The 23,010-nt window shown below is 38.6% G+C and overlaps 1 protein-coding gene across 4 annotated transcripts in view; it reads left to right on the forward strand.

Annotated features, from left to right (window-relative positions):
• WDR20 (WD repeat domain 20) overlaps positions 1-23,010 on the forward strand; it is a 48,126-nt gene that overhangs the window by 21,181 nt on the left and 3,935 nt on the right. The window contains exons 2-4 of one of the 4 annotated variants that reach the window (XM_058026877.1): positions 7,013-7,195; positions 11,944-13,221; positions 18,112-18,344. In XM_058026877.1, the coding sequence (XP_057882860.1) occupies positions 7,013-7,195; positions 11,944-13,221; positions 18,112-18,201 (1,551 nt within the window). In that variant the 3' untranslated portion in view covers positions 18,202-18,344. Of the gene's footprint in view, positions 1-7,012; positions 7,196-11,943; positions 13,222-14,954; positions 18,073-18,111; positions 18,345-22,534; positions 22,881-23,010 lie in introns of those variants that run through there. The other 3 variants (XM_058026880.1, XM_058026879.1, XM_058026878.1) reach the window with 3 other exon arrangements.

Consider the following 23,010-nt stretch of genomic DNA (forward strand, 5'->3'; position numbering starts at 1 on the left):
TGAAGCAGCAGTGGCAGCATGGGTGAAAACTGAACCAAGTGAGTAACACCTGAAGGTGCTTTAAGTTTCTGAAGGAACAGTTGCAGGGACTTCAGACCTCTCTTGGGTTATGACAGGTGGAGGCAGCAACAGCATTCTGTGCTCAGAAGACAGAAGGATTTTTGCGTGGAGGGGTTCAAAACCTTGTTCCAACTTCCCTTAGCCTCCCTGGCCTGCAGTAATTCAAATGTGTTGGTGTTCTTGTACTGTTTTAGTGCCCTTTGCTCAGTCTTATAAATGAAGAGTAAGTTGATGCTGTATATACCTGTGAAGTGAATGGGGTCTTGCAAACAATTTTTTTTGAGTCTGCTGTTGTGAGGTTTTGGACACTTCTTAGAAATAAAAATATCTACTTTTTCTAGGGTTATTGGTAGTCTGGTGCTTTCACCTTAGACAACTTTCAGAAGAATGTGCTGATCTATACTGTAACCACAGAAATGTTTTGGTTTATGGCCCTACTAAAATGGAGTTAACATTGTTATGATAAGCTGTAAATCAAACAGTCCTTTATGTGTGTTCTTTATGGTGTTCACATCTACTTTCTTGATCTTGTCAATTATATAACCATGGGTTCAGTTAATATGACACAGATTTATTTCAAACCAGTGCATGCTCTTTGCTCTGTTTGAGTGCTTAGAGTAATTCTTCTGGAAACAGAATATGATTATTTTATTGGATCCTTCAGAAAACTGCACTGATCTCTGCCTAAATATGGATTTATGTCCAGTTATCTGGTCTAGAGCTTTTCTCTAAATGTAGGTGGTCACAGTTGTCTGCTGTATGAATAAATGCTTAAATCTTGTTAAGTAATGTTTTTCTCCTTTCAAAAGTCATGTATGTCTTGTATTGCCCCAAGTGGGAATTAAATCTAGAAGGGAGAAGAATATCAAGTAGCTTCCCAAATTTGCAAGCAGCTTTGTACCAAATTGATCTTTAAGACTTTGTTATGGATGAATTGTGTGGAACACTTGAAAAAAAAATTAGGTTAAATAAAATTACTTGGTGTCCCTGTTTTACTAGCAGAGCTGTTCTTACAGAGTATCCTAGAAACTGTCACATGCCTTAAGTGTTCCTGTTCAGCATTTAATCAAGTGCTTTGTAACTCATAAAAAACCTTCTGCAAAGATACAGGAACCCATTTATGAGGAACAGTATTGTGAGTGGCAAGCTATTGATGCTTCAGTTCATGGAGTTGGAAGATCAGCCAAATTTGAAATGGAAAACTAAAAATAATATTTTTATTGAAGCTTAGAAATGTGACTTTAATATAAAGCAGGTACATTGAATGCAATATAGAGACCTAAAATTTCCTTAGCATTAATGGCTTTGCAAGGCTCAGGAGACATTTAAAACTATTGTGTGTACACACACAACACCTATTATGCAACCCTTGAAACTAAGCACATCACTCAGGTGTGGAAAAAGCAGCTCACATTTATTTAAGAAACCTATTGTGGCTATAAATAGGGCAACTTTACAAATGGTGATTATCTACTGGCTTTTTATTGAATCCTAATGAGAATTTTTACCCTTTTATTTTCCCTTCTCTTTGGTTTCTAAGTGAAAGCTGAGAAGCTTTTAAACTATTTTAAGTTTTTGGAGGGGGCTTTTGCAGTGAACATGTGTTGACCTGTACAGTGCCTGAAAGGTTTGTGTACCTGAAGAGATGCTGCATCTGAAGGGATGATGTGAGTTCTTGCCAGACTTGAAACTTTGTGTCGAGAAAGCCAAATCAGCAGTCTGTCAGCTTAGGTGCAGTTATATTTGTAGCAGCCAGTTTGCTACTGACAGGCTGTGGCACTGTCAGCTGCACTGAGGAGTGTTTTGTTAGGGCTTTGTACTTGCAGGAAGTGTTGCCTGGACTTTCTCTTGTGTATTTTATATAAACGAAGCAGAACTTTTGCCCTACATCAGTGGTCTTTATAGGGAAAGACAACCAACTTGTTCCTGGAGTTTTTTTGCTTCCTGAATTTCCTTTATGATGCAAACCAGACCTGTTAAGTAAGCTGGGAGTGGCCCTGTTGCTGCTGCTTTGGTTGATCCTAAGCTTAGGATTTCAGGGCTATTCAGGTGGGAAGGAAGCTCTGAGAGTCTCCAGTCTAACCTGCCCCAAGCAGGGTCAGCTGTGAGATCAGATCAGCTTGAAACAACGGTGATGTAACTAAAAATTATTCTGTTGCTAATATTAAGTGATCTCTATTTGGGCTATATAACCAATAAAATCTGGAAGTTCACTCCTGTGTTAATAAAGTGGAGTGTGAAGTATTGACGCTGGTATTTCTGTCACAAACCTGTGTACAGAAACAAGGATGGAGTTGGCCAGAAAATTCTACAGAAGTGCCTGGGGTAGCTCTGCTTGCTTGTGTTCCTCAGTGGTCCCTGTCCTTTGGCATGTCTGCAGGAAGGAGGAGACCAGCACAGACATGGAGGAAGAATGAACAAGTTTAGTTTTCCTGTCGTTGCTAATGCAGCCAGCAAGTCAGGGAGGGTTCTGTCCTGTTCACGGGAGGTTGTGTAGAGCAGAGAGCTCCATCCAGCAAGGGTTGCCTTTTCTCTTTTTTCAGCCAAGTTTTAAAGAGCATCTGTGAAGTTCTAAGAACTCACTTAGTAATAATTCTAAGAATTGATTTCTTCTGTTACCTGTACAGCATTATAACACAATAAGCATATTAAGCTCAGCTTTCTCTTTCCCTAGATCAGGGACCATTAAATCCCTGGACAGCAAGGTGTGGAAGAGATTGCAAGTTACAGGTAGTCAGGTACAAATTCCAAGCTCCAGAAATTCTGAGGAAATTGTTTTCAAAAGTACATTGTCTTGGTTCTTGTGTGTCTTCTCTTTTATTGTGCACTAGAGCTGTACATACATAGGCAATCTGTAATCTGCTGTTCAAGATCAATTAATTCTCTGGACAAGAGAGATTTTCTTTAGAGGATTTTTTGGCAGTAAAATTTTTATTAAATGCTTCACTATTCTGTGTCAGTCTCACAGCTATGACCCATTGAAAGCCAGTCTCCTGGCAAATGTAATATTAAATACTATTAAGTGTCTAATGGAAGCCTTTTCATGAATACAACTGAAATTACCTGGAATAAATTAATAAAGTAATGAATTTAATATCTTGGCAATGTTTTCAGCTTGGAAAGAATTGCAGCATGTATGACACATTTCATTCAAGTAAAATTTGCAGAAAGCTGCAAATGTAAGTTAGGAAAAGAAAAGATACAGGAAGAAATAACATCTGTCAAGGAGTGTGATTAAACAATGACTTAAAATAATGTGATTCACTGTTTAGGCAATCTTATTATGAAAGCTCTGAGTCTTGGATCAATAAAAGACATCTTGGATAGATATTAATCTTTGGCTTTGACCTTAGAGTTTCACAGAGCTACAGAACCAAGGTTATTGATGCCCATCCTAATCAGGCATTTCAGACATCAGAATCTGAATGCTTAAAATTTGCTTCAAACCAAGGCAACTGTTTTTTGTTGGGTTTTTGCTGCCATTTTTTTTCTGAATGTTTATGTAGTTAAAGCTATGATTAATATGTTCCATTTGACTGCCCTTCTACTGGAAGTCATGAGTCCAGGGTGAATGGGCTACTGTTAAACTCTTTGATTTTTTTTTTTTTCTTTCTTCCCTCCCTCCCTCCCCAAGAGAGTGGGAATAGTTTTGTTAAAACAGTGTGCTGTGAGAGTTTAATAAATAAGAATAGGGAGTCCCTCAAACAGTTACATGGTTCATGGTTTTCATTTCTAGAGTATGAACTCATCATGCAAACCTAAATGTTCAATTTTTCTTCTGTGAGCAAGTGTGAGGTTCTCTTAAAGTAGAGCTTTAATCTCCTCAGAGACAGGACTTGGGAGCTGTTGATGCCCAAGGTGCAGCAGTTTTGTTCACTGGCTTTACACAGGTGTGTGTGGTTCCTGTTGTTGCCCAACCTGTTCCTCCTTGTCTCTTTGCCCAGGGGTGCAGCACCTCTGTCTGGAGGAGCAGACTTAGAGCACAGGTATCAGCTGGCCAAGGTGCCAGTCCCAGAGCCTTGGTGAGCTGGGATTTACTTCAGCAGGGAAGGATGCTCTTGATATTCCTGGCCTTGCATCAGCTGCCCCATTGTGCTTTCAGCTGTGATTATTGCAAGTGGTGCTCTCATCCTGAATCATCCACGACTGAGGGAGTTTCTCAGAGTGGACAGGCTGGAATAGTGCTGAGTGTTTTTCAGAAGGAAATTTTAAAAGCATTGGGACAGGAAGTGTGCAAATAGCTTGCTGCCAGCTGCCATGGTGAGGGTGTCTGCCTCTGTGTTTTTAATCTCCATGCCTGGCAACACTTAATCCCAAGGTTTTTCTGGGTTTTTTCAAAGTACATCACCACTCCTAAGTGGGGGGCAGTTCATATCACCTTGTTCAGTAGAGAGTGTCAGCTCCTAGGATTTGACACTTTTTTATGGACAAAATCTCCTGTAAAAGCTCTTCTCGGAGAATCACATCTTTCACAAAATAGCAAATGGGCTTAGTGGTGAGCTAATGAAAAGCTGACTCCCATGCATGATTGAATTTTATGAGTAAGCACTTCTCTTGTTCTTAGCAAAATCCAATAGCAACCTTCATGCAGAAATAAAGAAAATGTCTCCTAGCTGCTGTGCCCATTGATTCTTCTCTCTTTCAGTTAAGAGAGATGTAGACCAAAGCAGTGTTTTAGTGCTTGTAGATTTGACTTATCTCCATGAGACAACTGTGCTGTAACTGGAAGCAGTAGCTGCATGTAAATAAAAGGCAAGGCATCCCTGTCAGCAGAAGCCTGGTTAATTCTGGGTTGAATTAGTTTATTTATACTTCATTTAAGTTCAGACAGATTCTCACTGCCATCTGGTTCCCAGAGAACAGCTAGAATAAGCACAGTGAAGTCTGTGCTGAGATTTAATTTATCAGAATTTCATGTGTTGCTAGGTCTGTTACCACACAATTTCATGCAGCGGGGAACTTGTCACACCAAAAATGTTGGACAACAAAAACAAAAGCTAGTGATGTAAAACCTCACCCAGACAAAAGAGCAAGGTGTAGTTTGAACATAGCCACCTATTTATTGATCCTTTGCTGCTTAAAGGGACAGTGGGGATTCAGAGGAAGGTGATAATGCCTGTATCCTCTGCTGGCTGGGACAGTCTGTGGTTCTCTGCTCATTCAGTAGGATTCAGGCCAAGTAATTTTTACTTTAGAATGGATCTTTGTTCTTAGCATTGAGTCCTGCTGCAACTTCTGTCCAGAGGAAAGAACTTTGAGTCTCATAGGTTTGCTTTAATTCTGCTTTATTTGAGGTATGGCTATGTGTCTGTGTAGCTTGCTCTTCCAGATAGAAATGCTACCCCAATTCTGAGAGCTCTCTCTTGACAGCACTTGCTTACAGTGATACAGGACAAGGGAATGTTGCACAGTCTAAGACATAACTGCAAGGCCTTTAGGATTTGATTTTTCAACTTCACATCACAGATTTACATCAAGCTGTGAGCTGGTGAAGGCTCTGTGGCAGGCATGCACATTATCCTGCCATCTCCCTGTAGAACTAGTATTCTATTTAATTTCTCCTTGAAGAGGTATTGGTAATATTCTCTTTTAGCTTAAAATGGATCTCTGGAGTCTGGGGAATAACCTTTTAGTCTGCTGACTTTAAAAATTGTAATACATCATCTCATTTTGGAGTTTTTAACTAGGAGACCATACACCTGATTAAACTGGTTTATAATATATGCTGCAAAACATAAGTGCAGCTTTAATACTGTTGTGTATAAGTGCTTCTCATGCATATCCTGTAGTTAAATTTGCCTTGGAAATGGCTCACCTGTGTAGCTGGTTAGGATTTTTCCCTACTGACAGGTCTAGTTTCTGTCTGTGTAGCTCTGTGAATACCAAAGATGTGCTGCTCTTCAGTCCTTGTCCTCCAAGGTTTAATGCTCTGGAGAAATTCTATTTTATGTGAAGCTTGTTTACTTTCTCTTTTATTGCTGGCCTGATTTCCTCTGACTAAATAACTGCAAAAGTATATATCAAAATTAGAATCTGAGCCCCAAATCACAGCTACATCTGAGGCCTGTAATATTGTCTGAGTATCTGCAGCTTTCTAATTACAGACTCTGAACCTCGTAAATAGGGAGGTTAAAAAACAAGGTTGAACCTGGTGTATGATCTTGCATATTAAATGTGTGGGGTTTAATCTCTGCATGATGAAAGATTGAGTTGTCTGTTCAGAAGTGATATGGGGATAAACACGGGTGACACAAGTGAGGGAGCATTTTAAATTGCTTTTCTGTTCCTTTTGATTCTTCTGACACTTAGTGCTAGATCTTAATTTGTTTATATTGAAATTCCTCAGTTTTGTTAGCACTTATTTTGTCTGAGCTATATTTGAGTTTTGTTTTCAGAAGCAAATTACTTTGTAGCTCAGTGGTGTAAAATGTATTTTATAATCACAGGATCAGTATCTTGAATCACTGTTCTTAGAAAATGCTCTCTTTGGAGCTGGTTGATCATTTTTTGTGGTTATGGAGAACAATATCATTTGTTTGCTTGTTGTTAAAGGATAGACTTACAGTTCAAGAGTTGTGTGATTGAGAATATGGTATTTTTAATGCAAAATTGGTAGTACTCAATACTGGGAAAGTGCTGCTAGAAAAGTAGAAGATACCTTGTCTCTGTGACGGCTCTTGGGGCAGGAGAAGCCTTCTGGTGTCTTGGGGACCCACAGGAGCCTTTGTGCTACCGAGTGGTTGGCACTGGTTTGTCACGTGCTGGAGGTGCCAAGGCAAGGGCAGGAGAAACATTTTGAGAAGATCTTGGATGTCTCATAAATGCAGAGCTGCTTCTTAAAGTAGGGTTTTGTGACTGCATGAATTGTAGTGTGGTATGAACATTGTTTTCAGCCAGCTGTGGTTATGTGCACATACTGTGATAAACTGAATTCTGTTTGCTCTCTTTGCAGGCTGCGGACTTGAGTAAACCAATAGACAAAAGGATATACAAAGGAACACAGCCTACATGCCACGACTTCAATCACTTAACAGCCACAGCAGAAAGTGTGTCTCTTCTAGTGGGCTTCTCTGCAGGCCAGGTCCAACTTATAGACCCTATTAAAAAAGAAACTAGCAAATTATTTAATGAGGAAGTAAGTAGAAATCTTAATATTGTTGCATGCAATGTATTTGTGATATTGTAGTTTCTAGATTTTCAAAGTTCTGTAGATGTGGCTCCATTTGCCTGTGTAGCTTATTGTTCAGTCACTGCCTTTGTTTTACAGCTGTTCCATTGGCTTGGAGTACTTACAGAAAATGTTATTCATTGTGAAAAGATAAAGGCATCTTGTGGGGTTTAGAATTAAAAATTAGCATTTTCTAGTTTGGGTAATACTGTAACTAGCATTGAGGACAGTTTACAGATGGGAATAAGGTCTACAAATGTAAATGTTACTGTGTGTGCTCTGAATTCAGTTGTTTCTGAGGCTTCTGATTGCCAATGAAGAAGAAAATTTTAAGCCACTATTTAACTCATATTTTATAGTCAAAATATTAAATAAGTTAAAAGTACACATTTTTATGGTTGGGGCATTACAGCAGAAGCTGCCCATATTCCTAAAGGCCTGCTTGGATAAGAGTAGGCTGTAAAGCTGAGTGCACAGAAATGCTGAGGGTTTATGATGTCTTGGCCATGTGATGTTCAGAAGGAAACTCTCCATCTGCTTCTTCTGTTGCTGCAATAAGGAAAGATAGGAGGAGTACTGTGGGGAGCACTAATGCCAAGTTACAGAACCACTGCCTCTGGGTATGTGGTAGCATTGACATTCTTACAGGAATAAGTGTCCAGATGCTAATAAGGAAAGAAACCTGGTAACTGGGAGGACTTGTGACAGCATTTTCTGCAGAGGATAAGCTCTGAGAATTTGGGTGGTTTGGGAGAGGTGACTTTCTTTTGGGGATTGTTCTTCTGCTCCTTTATTGTTTTAATTCAGTTCTGTAGAGAGGTTTGCAGGTCTCTTGGTTGGTTTTGTTTCTTTGTTCTTCTTTTCTTTTATGAAATTTCACATCTGGATTCAAACTTTACAGATGAAGTTTAGCCTTGCTCAGCTTTCAAAGTATACCTTTCCTGCCTCAGATGTGTTGCCTTCCTCCTTCCTTGTGCAAAGAAGATTGAAGTATTGTTCTCACTGGGGATGTTTTATAATTAGATCTAATTCCTCCTCAGCTTTCTAAAAGTAGCAACATGTAGATCAGAAGAGGGGCATTTTTCTTCCTACCTGGCCTTGTCCCAGCTGCTCTGCCTCTGCTTGTGTTGAGTGGGAAACAGTGCTGGAGAATCTCTTAATCAATCTTTTGTCTGTTGGTAAAAACCTCTGTATAAGTAGTTGAATTGTAATTTTAGCATTGTCCTACCACCCCCACCCACCCCTCCAAAAGTGTCTTATTTATTCTTGTACAATAATATTGTAAGTATTAAGAAGGGTAGCAGACATACTCTAAACAGCTGGTTGCATATCACAGAGTAGTTCCCACTCCTGTAGCTGAGCTGAATTATTTTGAAAAAAACTTCTGCTGGAATATTTATATCAAGGCCCAGTGCACCTTTCCAGGCCTTGATGGTGTCTGGTGACTCCAGTGCAGAGCTGTGCTGCAGCCTGAATAGCTCCTGTGGTATTCCCCACATGCTGGAAGCACTGCAGCCACTTCCAGCAGCCAGTATTGCTTTTTGTCTGTGCTTTTGTCAGACAAAATTTCTGTGGGATGGAAATGTGGCCTTTTGACAGTTTGGTGGAAATTTAAATGAGGTGATCTCTCTTGTACCAAGCTAATGTAAGGATTTGCTCAGTGCTACCAAAACTGCACACAGTAGGCTGCAATAAATGACAAATTCTTGTTTCCCACACTGACGTTATCTGCAGTTACAACCAAATCTAAAACTGAAATATATTTTTATTCTGTTGATTACAGTATTGAAGTTTGCCCTAGATGTGTTTGTAAGTTTGTAAGGACTTGTATTTAAAGCCCCTTTCAGAGAAACATGAGCACGGATGGTTGAACCAGTTCATTTGATTCAAGATGAAGGTGCCTATTGGATTTGGAATATATTTCGAGTTTAGACAGTCTTTAGGAATAACTGTAGGCATAAGGTGGTCTGAATTAGTGTGAACATTGTTCTATAGATCCAGCACTCGTGCTGGAGGTAACAGAATTCACCACCTCTCCTGTGAGTAATTGGTGCTTCAGGGAGCTCTGCTTTGCCTATCAGCTGTGGTAGAGCAATCAGAATAGCAATCAGAATGTATATGATACATGAAATAAATCAACCTGTTATGATAGGTTATGTTGAACATAAAATGCAATAGCCCTAGCATAGTCTTAACTTGTTACTATTTTTAAAAAAATCTGTTGATATAGAGGATGATAGAGACTTGAAAAGCTGAGGTGAGTGATAGATACTGTGCAGCTTGTGGGTGCCTACATAAGTCCATCTGTAGCCACAGTGGTACTCCTTCCAGCTGTGTCAGAATTAAAACAGTGATATTTTCTTACTGCCAAACCAGTCAAATACACCTCACAGATTCAGTTTTCCAGGCAGTGATTGGTTGTTATCAAATTAGCCAGTGCTTTTTCATCTTATTTTTTAATCCTTTTTTAATTTAAACCAAAGCCTTGAGCTGCATTTTTTTTCTAATAAACTCGTCCTGTATCTTTGTTGCCAAAGCTGTGTAAGGCCTTAATGCAGATTTCTTTGACTGTCTCAGATTTTTCAGTCATTTGTGGCCTGTGTCTGTAATTTTGTCCCTTCAAGTTCTTCAAAACATGACCAAGATAATCTTGGCAAGTGTTTCTGCCTGGTGAGTGAAGCTTCTTCACTTCCTGTTCTTCCATCAGACTGAACATAAGCTCTTTATCTCACATTCCTCACTGATGTGCTGATACTGCACTCAGACCATTCTTGTAATGCATCTGCTGCTCCTACTGACTGCAGCTCTGGCTTTGTTGTGCTGCAGAACTTTGTGAACCCAACTGAAAGCTTTTAAAACTCCCGAAAGTCAGAACTTCAGAGTTTGTATCCTGAGAAGGGGATGCATTCTGGTCACTTGTACATGTCAGATTAGAGTCCCTCTGTATCTTCCTGAGCTGATCTGTTCTCATTGCAAATTGTAATCTTCTGTTTTTCACAGCCTCCTTGAAGTAAAGATCATGTTTGCAGAGTTTCTCTGCAGTATTTAGGATCATGTAGGCCAACATGGTTGTAGACATAAAGTGCCATTATTGATATAAAAGTTGAGCAGATGCTCTTACAAATAAAGGTTGTATGTCAGATTGAGCTGCTTTAGCAGAGAGCAAGAAATTTTGCTTTTGTTGCCATACTGGCAATGAGAAGATTGGTGCCTACAGGAAACCAGCTGGGCTGGTGTTCCCTGCCCATGTTCTCCTACTGTGTGCCAGGTAACTTTCTCCCTAATGTTTCTGATGCCATCATTATTGAGGCATGCATGATATATATCAGTGAATATATGACAAACTAGTTAAAATATCACAACAGAATCACAGACTATATCACAACAGAATCATAGACTCTATTATTTTAAAGCTACTCCATTTGAAGGAACAGTGCCATATTTAGTTACATCTCTCAGCTCTCAAATGTCCCATGGCTGTTTTAAACAATGAGAAATTACAGGAGAGAGACTTTCTGGTTTTGTACTGAGGCTGAGAGCAGCAGAAGTGTGATCTAAAATGGCCAGGTGCTGCTTTCCAGTGACAATTCCACAACAGATAACAGTTGATGTATTATCCATTAGTTTGATGGTTTTGTGTGTGATAAACAGCATAGCAAGGTTTGAGGGGGGAGAATTCTTCTTTCTATTTTCTTTTTAGGGCTTTTGCAACTTGTTCTGGTATTCCTTAGGCTCTTTATATTTGCATTCTTGCCTTTTGTGTAGCTCAGCTCTTGTTTCTGCTTTCAATCAATATACCAAATACAAATCTTGAATGTGCTTGTAAAGAATTACTTGTCTGCAAGTTACAGCTGAGTGGTGCCATGGACAACATGGTAAGTTGTGGAAGTCCACCAGAGCTACAGGAGTCAGAGGAGTCAAACTTCACCTCTCAGTTCTTAGGGCATTGAAGACATTATGAACAGGAATGTTTGTTTAATGTGTGTGCATTCTTTTGCAATGATGAACACTATTAAAATGTTATTTTTTAAAAGAAAGTGCTTAATCAAATGGTAACAGGGTATTGACAGGTCCTTGGCTATTGAAAGAAAAATAATTGGAGGTTGGGGATTCCAAGGTGAAAAGTTGGTGATGCCTTGTGAATTCACCCAGCCCGTGCATTTACCTACTGACTTACATGATAACAGGGTCACTGTGTATGCGGCCTTTGCTCCCTGAATCAGTAAAAGCTGTAGATTTTTTTTTAAAGGTTGGATTTTATTTGTGATTTCAGATAAAATCAGAGCCTAAATTTACTGTTGTTGATTTGTAACCTGTTTGCTTATAATCCAGATGAGTAATTGCCTTTTTTCCCCTTTAGTTTATTCAGTGTTTTCTTGTTTCCTTCTCATGCTCTTCAGCCTACACAGGGAAAAGTAAACCAAAGAGCACTGCCTTTAGATTCATAACAGATTGGCTCGACTGAAGTACGGTCTTTGTGGCACATGACTGGACCATAATAATAACCTTTGAAAGTACTTGGTCTGAAAATAATTTCCCCTCTACTGCCTGATAAGTTTTAGCAAATACAGTAACCAACATAGTTCCTGTCTAGAAAGTTAAGTTCACTTTATTGAACTATTGCTCCTCATCCCCCAGAAAGCTCAGATTTACAGTTAATCATGGAAACTTTAATTTTCAGAGTTTCTGATGTGTATCTTCTTTGTTTTTCACAGAGACTAATAGACAAGTCCCGAGTAACCTGTGTAAAATGGGTACCAGGTTCGGAAAGCCTTTTCCTAGTAGCTCATTCCAGTGGCAATATGTACTTGTATAACGTGGAGCACACTTGTGGTACCACAGCCCCGCACTACCAGCTACTTAAACAAGGAGAGAATTTTGCAGTGCACACTTGCAAGAGTAAATCCACAAGAAACCCTCTGCTTAAATGGACAGTAGGTGAGGGTGCCCTGAACGAATTTGCCTTTTCCCCTGATGGGAAGTTCTTGGCGTGCGTGAGCCAGGATGGTTTTCTTCGCGTGTTTAACTTTGACTCGGTGGAATTGCATGGTACAATGAAAAGCTACTTTGGAGGACTGCTGTGTGTGTGTTGGAGCCCCGATGGGAAATACATAGTGACAGGAGGAGAGGATGACTTGGTGACAGTTTGGTCTTTCGTGGACTGTCGAGTCATAGCGCGAGGCCACGGACACAAGTCGTGGGTCAGCGTGGTGGCCTTTGATCCGTACACCACTAGTGTAGAAGAGAGCGACCCCATGGAATTTAGCGGAAGCGATGAGGATTTCCAAGACCTTCATTTTGGCAGAGATCGAGCAAATAGCACGCAGTCCAGACTGTCCAAAAGGAACTCTACAGACAGTCGTCCAGTAAGTGTTACGTATAGATTTGGTTCAGTAGGCCAGGACACGCAGCTGTGTTTGTGGGATCTTACAGAAGATATCCTCTTCCCCCACCAACCTCTGTCAAGAGCAAGGACACATACAAATGTCATGAATGCCACAAGTCCACCTGCGGGAAGCGGTGGAACTAACCCAGGAAGTAATGGAAACAGTATCACAACACCTGGAAACTCTGTACCCCCTCCTCTTCCACGGTCAAACAGCCTTCCACACTCTGCAGTCTCAAACGCTGGCAGTAAAAGCAGTGTCATGGATGGTGCCATTGCTTCTGGCGTTAGTAAATTTGCAACCTTATCGCTACACGATCGGAAGGAAAGACACCATGAAAAAGATCACAAGAGAAACCATAGCATGGGACATATATCTAGCAAGAGCAGTGACAAACTGAACCTAGTTACTAAAACCAAAACGGACCCAGCTAAAACTTTGGGAACACCTCTCTGTCCCCGAATGGAAGATGTTCCCTTGTTAGAGCCTCTTATCTGTAAAAAGATAGCACATGAAAGACTGACTGTGTTAATTTTTCTTGAAGACTGTATAGTCACTGCTTGTCAGGAGGGATTTATTTGCACATGGGCAAGGCCTGGTAAAGTGGTAAGTTTTAATCCTTAATGCTGCATCAAAGAGCTAGAACTCTGAATAGATAGTTTTCTTGAAATATAATGAATGTTGAATATAAAATTTCTTTATGCTTAATGTAAAAAAATATCCTCAGAGCCATACTTTTGGATACTGCATGCCATATTTCTGAATGATTTGAAGTGTCTTGGATACAATTATTAAATATAGTTGCCTTCCAGCAGAAGAAATAAATACTGTGCATCTAAACTATTGATCAGTGTTCTTATACTTAAGCATAACCACAATATGGTGAAAGCTATTTATGTAAAAATTGAAGTAAAACCTGTCAAACACTAAAATAATCATAATCCTTCTAATGTTTTCTAAAAAATAAGCACTCCCAATGAGAGTAGCTTATGAAAAGCTGCTGCTTCTAAGTCTAATGAGAAACGTGAGCCTCTGAAAAAGTGAAAACCAAAGTGTTTTATTCCTCCATTCTTTTCTGTGGTGGCCTGCCATTAATGTGAAACCACTTCTTATTAAAACATCAGCCATTTTATGCACAGATTTGTGAGCCCTGTACTGACTGTAGTTTATGCTCTTAAATTGTGAATCAGTATTAACAAGGAACAATAATTATAGCCAGGTTTTGATTTATGTATTTAAGTTAGGGAAAATCCTGCAAGCTTTCTCTCAGTAGTTTGAGTGTTCTGTTCCTGTCAGGTTTGTTAAGGCAGTTCAACCACTACAAGCTCGTGCTTTTGATGGCACCAGTTCCATCAGCTGAACCTACATTAGTCTATTACTAGTTTTCACTCTTGTTGTTGATGCACTTGAACACCTATAATATTTTATTTTTCTTCTGTCCAATGTATAGATAGCTAAATTTTGACTGAAGCTAAATGTGGTGATTCTTACATTAAAAAGTACTTTGTGCTACAGTAGCTCTGCTTGCCAGCAACAGTTCAAAGGACTACAGCTGTGAAAACATTTCCAGAGTTGATCTGAGAAAAAGGACCATTATTTTTGTGAAAATTTCTGAAAGGGGATGTAGACTATCACCTGAAGTGAGAGAAGTGATCTGGTAATACCTGAATAATGCCGTGTTGAGCAACTTAAATGAAAATCTGTTGTTAGATTTTAACCATTTGGTTCATAAATCTGACTTTTGAAGTAGAGGTTCTGTATATATTTAGATACCATATCTTCATTACTATAAACTTGCAAGTAACACTCAATTATTTTTCTTAAAATTGTTTGTATAATGTAGGCTTTTTTGAGATCCTATCAAATTTGTCTCAGCATATGTGTGCGTAAAAATCTGTGTCTGCTCTGCATCTTAATGCATATTTAAAGGTTGAATCTAAAACTTAAAATTGAAAACCCCTTTATGGGAGAAGGGAGGAGGGTGTTACCTAAAAGTATTTTTTGCCTGAGAACTACAAATCCAGCATTAATTAAAAAAAAAAATGCCAACACTCCCTTAAAACACTAAACTATTTAAAATGTTTGCTCAAAATGAAAGTATTAAAGCAATTATACTTTTGTGACTCAGTGCACTTCACATCTTATTAAATACAGCAGTGCCTCAGATTGCTATTGTGAGCTACATTTTCTTTTTTTCTAAAACTCCTTTGGATACTATTAAACACTACACTGTCACATTTATTTTTCAGTGGCTGAGGTGGGTTTTGTTAGACTGAGTATAACTTAAATATTTTTGTGTATTGACTTTGATTTGGAATATGACATTTCAAATATTTCAGAGATAAAGTATGCAGTACCAAAAATCAGGATTTATGTATTGGCCAATATGGAAAACTTTAACTACAGGTAAGTAATTTTCATGCTGAAGTTATCACTTTCAAAATTAATATATTGCACACTGATGTAAATGCCATATTCTTTAGGATGTATTTACTTAGAAATTTACAAATTATTTTGTTTTTTTGATTTCACTTGCATTTCTAGTGAGCTCACTCTGCTGGTAAAAACTAAATTTTGGTGGCATGTTTACAGGGCTTTGTTAGGAAAATACTTGTGCCAGAAGGACGTTATGAGCATCCTTTTTGTTTATAGGAAAGCACTTAATTTTATTTAATGAGAATTGTCAAAGTATAAAACACTCATGGTGATGTCTTTCTTACTGGGTTATATACCATCATTTCTGTTTCACCAGCTGTTTTATCCTAGCATGTCCCATTACTCTGGGGTTTAAAGTTGCTATTTCTAGTCTTCCTTTGACATATGGCTCCCCAAGTGATCTTAAAGCTCTGTCACTTTTTTGTCTGCCAACTCTATAGAGTAAAAGCCTCTGAATCTTGCTGCTGCTTCCATCATTGCCTCAGAAGGCCTTCATTAATTTGATGCCACTGCCAGCCTGAAGAAAGAATTGGATGGAAAAGCAAAGGAGGCTTGCAGTGTCTAATGTAATTGCCATTGAGCAGTGCTACCTCTCCCTCTCATTTCCAACAGCCATCAAAACATGTGCTGGATAATTTGACAGTGTATGACAAATTCTGTTTATTTTTCTGGTTGGGCTTGTGCTGCCCTGAGTGGAAAATAAATCCAGAAGTGTCTGTTCAGCCATGATCCCTGTGATAGTTGATAGTCTGTGCAGTGCTGACGTTGTCCTGACACTTTGTTTATAAACTTTCCAAATTACTGCTTCAGCGTGTACAAAATCCTACCTTGAGCTTCCTCACGGGATGTGCTGTTCTTGCATTGCACTTCCAGAACTGCTCTGCCAACTCACAGTCAGTGAAGTGAAGTGAATGGCAAAATTCAATTAGAAACAAGTTGGATGAAGTTCAGGGTTCATTAGTTTCAATTTTTTATTCTTTTTTTTTTTTTTTGTGAGCTGGTTTCTGTGAAAGGTTCAGGGCGGTCAGAAAAATAGGTTGCCTTAACAAGAGTGTGAGCTTTTCTCCTCAGCATGGTGACAATTAGCTGTCATTTCTCTCCCCTGTCTTTGCCAGGCCCTGATGGGAAACCTAAACAGGATTACAGAACTGTTGGATTAATCTAGAAATATAGAAACAGAATTTGGAAGGAATAAAAGTAAACTTTATTGTGCTATCTTTATAGCTACGTCAATCTGAATTACAGGATCTGTGGAAGCAATTAAAAAACCCCAACAAAAGCAACCCACAAAACCCCAAAGTGGTACTTGGAGATGCAAAATAAGTTTTCTCTGAACTCAGTGGTCAGAGTAACTGCTTACATGATTTCTGTGTTGGGCTTCAGAACTGACTGTTCACTGTCTGTAAGTGACTCCATTTTCTGGGAGTGAAAGTTGCTGGGGAGTTCCCTGTGTCAGAAAGCTCAAGGTAAGATTGGCCAGAAGCACCCCCGGGTGAAATGGCAGTGTATAACCTAGCAAGAGAAACATCCTACCACTTTGTAAAACAAATGCACATGGAATTTATTTATTTGACTTCTTGTACAGGAAAACTTAGACTTAAATTATAACATCCTTGAATTTTCTAGTTAACTACAATTGTAGTACAGTATCATGTTTTAGTATGGCTTCTGTTTTAGTGAAAGTACTTAACATTCATGTACTATATTTGAGTGAGACAAGCAGCTATACATACTAATTCTTCCTCAGTGGAAAGGAGCATTTCATCATTACAATTGAAGTTCAATTGCTGGTATTTAAGTACTATCAAATAGATTTCTTTCAACGTGATACGGTATCTGTATAAACTTCAGGGATGATTATAGTTAAACTGAAACACAGCTATACAACTTCAGGTTACCATGCTAAAATTTGAAGCTTTCTGTAATGTGCACAGTAGCAAAGTTGCACATGGCATACCCACATTATCAGGGTGAATTAAACCTAGAGTACACTGGTGTGATATTTATAGCAAGGTATGTGTGTGTGCGTGTGTGAGGAGGTGTGACAAGTGGCTCCAGTGCAGCCAGGAGAGATCATAACCCTGTAAAGGCATTATGATGAGGATGTCTGGATTAGGAAATAACATGACTTTTACTAAACACTTTCTAGAAAACCCATGTTCTGAATTATCACCTCTTAAAATTTGAGTATGTACTTGGAATGACTGTATATGTCGGCCCCTTTAACAACATAAAACTACTAAATTAATATTTAAATTGCTGGCCTGCTTATGTTACAATAATAAAATTTGTGTCAGTTAATTTACTGTCAATTTACATGTAAAGATTAAACTATTTTTTCTGCATTTTATGATTCTGTATACTGGAGTTTGTTAAAGATTGACATGTTAGGTGATACTGTACAAAATTGTATTGACTACCTTTAGTGAAAATCAAAAGTAAAATTCATATGTATTTCCTTTTTACACTTCCATCTAATTTCTTGACAACTTGAATAAATTTCATAGAGCCTTTCTAACATGAACTATTGTTAATTTAACTGTTGCAATAATTAAGCTTTAAGAAGTATTGTTGGTATATTTATAATTTTAAGAAGATCATGTTTGTTTCATACTGCTTATTTTTAGCTGTTCTATTGTCACTGTTACAGCTGAAGAACTTTACTAAATACTTGACATTACAAAATAACTTGCTGGGGTTGTCCTCTGTATACTGATGTTAAATAAAAATGTGTGATTGAACTGTAAATGTAGATAACTTTCAATAGTCCTTTCCACATTTGAGTTTTAATTTATCTTGCAGTGCTTAGGTGGTCTTATGCTCTCACACTATGCTGAACAAATGGCCACAATGCAACTGTTAACTTGCCATGCTTTAGTAAGAAGTTGATCACATCTGTAACCTGCTCTGAGAAAATGTTTCATCTCAAGATTATGCAGATGTTTTGATGTTTAAAGCTTGCTGATAAGGTCATGACTCAAGGTAGCTATTGTTTTTAGGACTAGAGTAACATGAAACAGAATACTTACCAAACCACTTTTCAAACTTGTTTAAACTCAGATTCAGCAGAACACAGACATGGCTGTCTCTAGATTCTCTCTGCACACCTGTCCGGCAGGAGCTGGGGCAGAGTGTCGTCATTCCTTCTAGGACTCTACAGGAGCTCTTTCCTCTGTGGACTCTGGTGCAGGGTATGTTCTTTATTCCAGCTTTAGATCTTGGTGTTTGCCTAATGATTGCTGAATTTACAGCCTCGAGGATATGGCTCATACAGGTGTTTCAAGCATTTTCTGTCTAGGAGAAAATAGTCTAGGATAAAACTCATCTGAACTAAAATAAACTCGACTAAAACTTTGCAAAATTTCTTGGAGCAAATTTAGGTGAAGACTTCAGATGTTGCCCTTCCTTTTGAGGGGTTAGGCATTGTGTCACCTTTGCAGCAGTGATTCTTTGTTAACAAAGAGAAGCCAAACAAATGCTATTTACTGAAGTGTTTCAGAGGCATTTTTGGGGAATTTCAGTGTAAAAGTGCGTTACTTTGGGTCCAGTCTGACAGGGAGGACTCGTTTGTCTCTTATGCAAAAATACTCTGTAGACTAAAGCTGAGGCAATCATCTTATGTAAACTTGAGAACTTTGTGGTACTTCCAAAGTATTGACTGACCATTGTGATGATCTATACATAGAACATTGATGCATATTTAAGAACAGGGGCTAGTGAAAGCAAAAATGAAATCTGCTTGAATGCTTCTGGAACATCCATTTATATCAAATGATGCAAGAACTGGTAGGTCAAACCAGTTTCCCAATAGTCAGTGTGAGCCTGAAACAAAACCCAGCTTCCAGAGGTTTTGTGGTCAGAGAAAGTATTTGGCAAAATATGTCTTGAAACATGAAGGTGTCATTTTACTTGCCTTTAATAATGTTGCACAAGTTTCTCAAGGAGATAACTTTTAAGACAATGTTATTTTCTGGGTTTTGAAGCTGGATTTTAGGTAGGTGCTGCTCAACCTTATCAAACTCATTTGGCTCCTTTCTTCTAAGACCACAGTCACTTTATGGCTAACTCACATGGGGTTGCCTTAAGTTATATCCTTTTCCTTGAGGTTTTCCCTGGTTTATCTCAATTTCATTATTTTCTAAACTGAAAATTTTACACCTTACTGACTTTTGTAGTTCAAGAAAAGTAGAGAAACAACAGTTTATAAGCCTGTGAGCCCTTAGTACTTGAATGTAGCTTAAGGTCCTATTTTTTGAGCCCAGGTCAGGTTTCTGCTGGCAAAAGTCTTTTTGCATTTTCAAGCACCCAAGTAGTTGCATCTTAGGTTTTTTTTTTCCTCTTGGACCTGCATATCTTCCATTCACCTAGTGCCACTGGACAGATTTTTAGTTACTGATGGTTTTCTACCAGCCTTGAATTTGAATTTTTTTTTTGTTGACAGTGACCTCTGTTAAGAGAAACTCCTTTATATACACAGAAGAGAAGTTGCAAGTGAAACCCTAAAGGTGCTACAGTCTTTTATAAGGTCTGGTGTCAAATGGTTTATGTATTTATACTTTTGTGTAATGTTATCAGAACAGAGAAAAAAAGGCAAATGGAACACAAATTTAAAAGCCCATTTAGTGAACACAAAAACTGTGTAAAGACAGGAAACAGCTTTGCTCTATCCCCTAAATCCCATACAGAATATTTCTCTGTAGCATGTTATGTGAATGAACAGCCTGTGCTTTCCTGAGCATTTTTATTAAATTAATTTTATTGCTCCGTTAGAGATTAATATGTGATTTAGTGAGTATGTGCAGTTCAGAAACTTTTGCTGTTAAACACTTATTCTTTGGATAAAGAACTTGATGATTTTGTTCATGCAAGTTTTAAAACCAGTGCAGCTAATTTACCTACAGAATTTTAAACAAATGTGAGAAATCTCACTTAGGTTTTTGTGTCTTATTGCTCAAACACCGTAATGGACCGTGGGCTCTTTTCTCAAGCAAAGCTTCAGTCCACAATACTGTGTAACTCTAGTTAGGTAGTAACCCTAATTTCTCAAAGAATATCACCATTCTGGACAAAAAATAAACTACTCCTGGAGTATTTTTCAAATAATAACTTCCCATTATTTTACATACTGGCAATAGTAGAAATGGTTTAACAAACCAGTACCGTTCTTGTATGGGCGTTTGTTAATTCAGCCATATTTTAATTGGTTTAATTGCATTAGTGAAGTGTACTATGAGACTTTCTTTTTTTACATTGGATTGCTTGTTATGTTGTACCCTTTATTTTTTCTACCTTTCAATTTCAAACCAGAAAGTAGAAAGATGAGCAGAGTTTGACATCCAGCATGTTCTGAGTGCCAGCAGAGCTGTTTCCCTGAAGGAGACAAGCATTTTCTGGATCCTGCTTGCATGTCCAAACTTGCTGTTTATTATCTAGATTAGTGAAACTGTGTATGATTGCACCTTTGGCTCCAATTAAACAGCTTCTAATTTAAATTAAGAAAATACTAACTCAGTGGCTACTGTTTACTATTTTCCTATTTAATATTGCAATATCTTCCTTTTTTTTTTTTAATACAGCAATTACATGCTGATCTTTCATGGAATTATTTTCTCTTGTGAAACATTATGTTTCATGTCTTTGGAAAAAAGCCCCAGACTTTTGTCTGGATTGTATGTGGAATTTTTAAAAATATACCCACCCCTCTCCTCACAATCCCATAAAGGGGGAGGAGGGTTTGTGTTTGTGCTGCTGCAGTGAACAGACCCCAGCAGATGAGTGCCACAACCTCGGGTGCAAATGGCCTTCCTGATTGTACTTGTTATGGCTTTTCATTCCTACCCATGCCAGCGTATTTCTACCAGATGTGCAAAGTCCTGTGTGTTTCAGGAAGTCAGAGAATGCATGGATAAACAGGATAGCCCTAGCAGCTAGAGCTGAAGCAGCCTGTGTTCAATACTCACAGCAGTGACTGACTTAGGAAAAATGACCCCATCCTCTGAGAGCTGCATTGCTCAGCTGTGGACTGTCCCATTGAGATGACAGCAGCTACCTCTGAGGGTGGGATGAATATTGTTTTACTAAATTCCTGTCTTGGAGCTCATAATTCTTCCATTTCCCACGCCTGCTAGACTCATATGCTGACAAAATACTACTGCTAATAAAACACTACAATTATTTACAAAACTTTGAGCAGTGTCTTAATTTGTTCCTGCTGCTTGCTCAGTGGGATCTGTTTGTCCTTAAGCCTGAAGCTGCTGCACCACACGGCAGAGCTGCAGCTGTGGCTCTGCTCTTCCATGTTTCCTGGCACAGCTGTTAAACAGGCTCACTTGGCTGTTGCTCTAATAAGTTGCTGCAGCTTTTGTTTCATCTTTTCCCACCTGATAGACTGGGTGGTTCCATCACAGAAAGCACTACACTCTAATGCCTTTCTTCTTTCTTTACAGGCAGGAGCTTTTTATATTTTTTCATTACCTTACCCATTGTATTCTTCCAGAGAATGTAACTGCAACTGTTCCAATCCCACACCCTTTGTATCACAGATGAGATTAACTGAGAACTTTTGTATCAAAACAGTAACTTTATTTGAGCCCTCACTTGCTTTTCTTAGGTTGTTTTCCTCCATGTACTGTGTTACACTGCACACAACCTTGTGAATAGCCTTGCTTGGAGGCTCTGATCCAATGGCAAAATGCTGCAGAATTTTTGTTTTAATCTGGACCCACTGAGAACTCACCACCTTTGGTGAAACTTATGTGCCTAAAAACCAAATTCATACTCTTTGCTTTTCTTGTATGAACATTTAAGATGTCTTCTGAAATCAAGTACTTGGAAGAATTCACAAACTTTCTGGTCTCTCCCCTGGGAGTGAGTTTCTGAACAGCATTGTAGCCTAGTCCAAGTTTTAAGGCAGTACTTGCATACATTTGTTCCATCTGCAGAAGCACAAAGAATATTGGTCTTGAGGTTATTTCCACTTCGGTGTTCCTCTGGCTTGCCTGCTCAGAGCTGCAGAATTAATTCAGAGCAGGGACTGAAATACATGGAATTCCTGGTACTCACTGAAAGCCATCTGCACTGAGCTGCTGCTCTTCAAAGCAGGGAGCATTCACCACCTATGAGGTGTAACCAGGACTGACTCCTTGTTCCTAGTCTTGGAACTTGCATTCTGGAGTGGCTGGTAGTTCACAGGGAATAAGGCACCACACTGAATTTCAGTATGTGCTGCCAGTTTCTAGAGGAATCCTAGGAAAATAACTTCATTTTGTTTCCCAATAATTGGTTGTGTTACAATGTAAATCCAATGCTAGAATACGCCTTATTTCTCCTGTGTAGGGTGGTTATGAGCCTGTTGAAAAAGACTTGACATTATGCCATCCCTAGAGCTTCCTGTGTGCTTATAAAGCACATATTTGCATATGAACAGTTTGGATTGCTGATTTAATTAAGACTGAAAATAATACCTTTGGACGTCTTTTTCCAGGATACTTCAAAGTTGCTTAGTGGATGTAATCTTCTGACAAGAAAGACCTTCCAGTTGCTGCTGGATTTAATAGACTTGTGAAGAATGCTTCAGTAATGAACTAGTGAATTCTGATTCAACCTTGTCACTTTCCAACAAAACTTCCCTGGTAAAAATTTCAGAAGTGCTTCAGTGGCTTGTTTGCTTTAAAGTTCTGCCTATTACTTCTTTCACCATCTAGTCCATAAGTAATAACTAGGAAACTTTTTGTTCTCATGAAATATGTAGGATCTTTGTACATCCTGAATGTCAAGTGTAGAGAACAACCCACTTCAGTCTACCTCAACAGTGTTTCAGTCAGATATCCCCTGCATAAAGAAATACAAATAAAGATGTTTTTCAGGTTCTTTCAGGTGAGGTCTATGGAAGGCACCAAGTTAAGTTCCATGTGCTTTGTTATATATAAATGTCATATGGACCATATGCAAATACAGTCT

This window comes from Melospiza georgiana, chromosome 6, assembly GCF_028018845.1.
Source record: "Melospiza georgiana isolate bMelGeo1 chromosome 6, bMelGeo1.pri, whole genome shotgun sequence".
Taxonomy (NCBI): domain Eukaryota; kingdom Metazoa; phylum Chordata; class Aves; order Passeriformes; family Passerellidae; genus Melospiza; species Melospiza georgiana.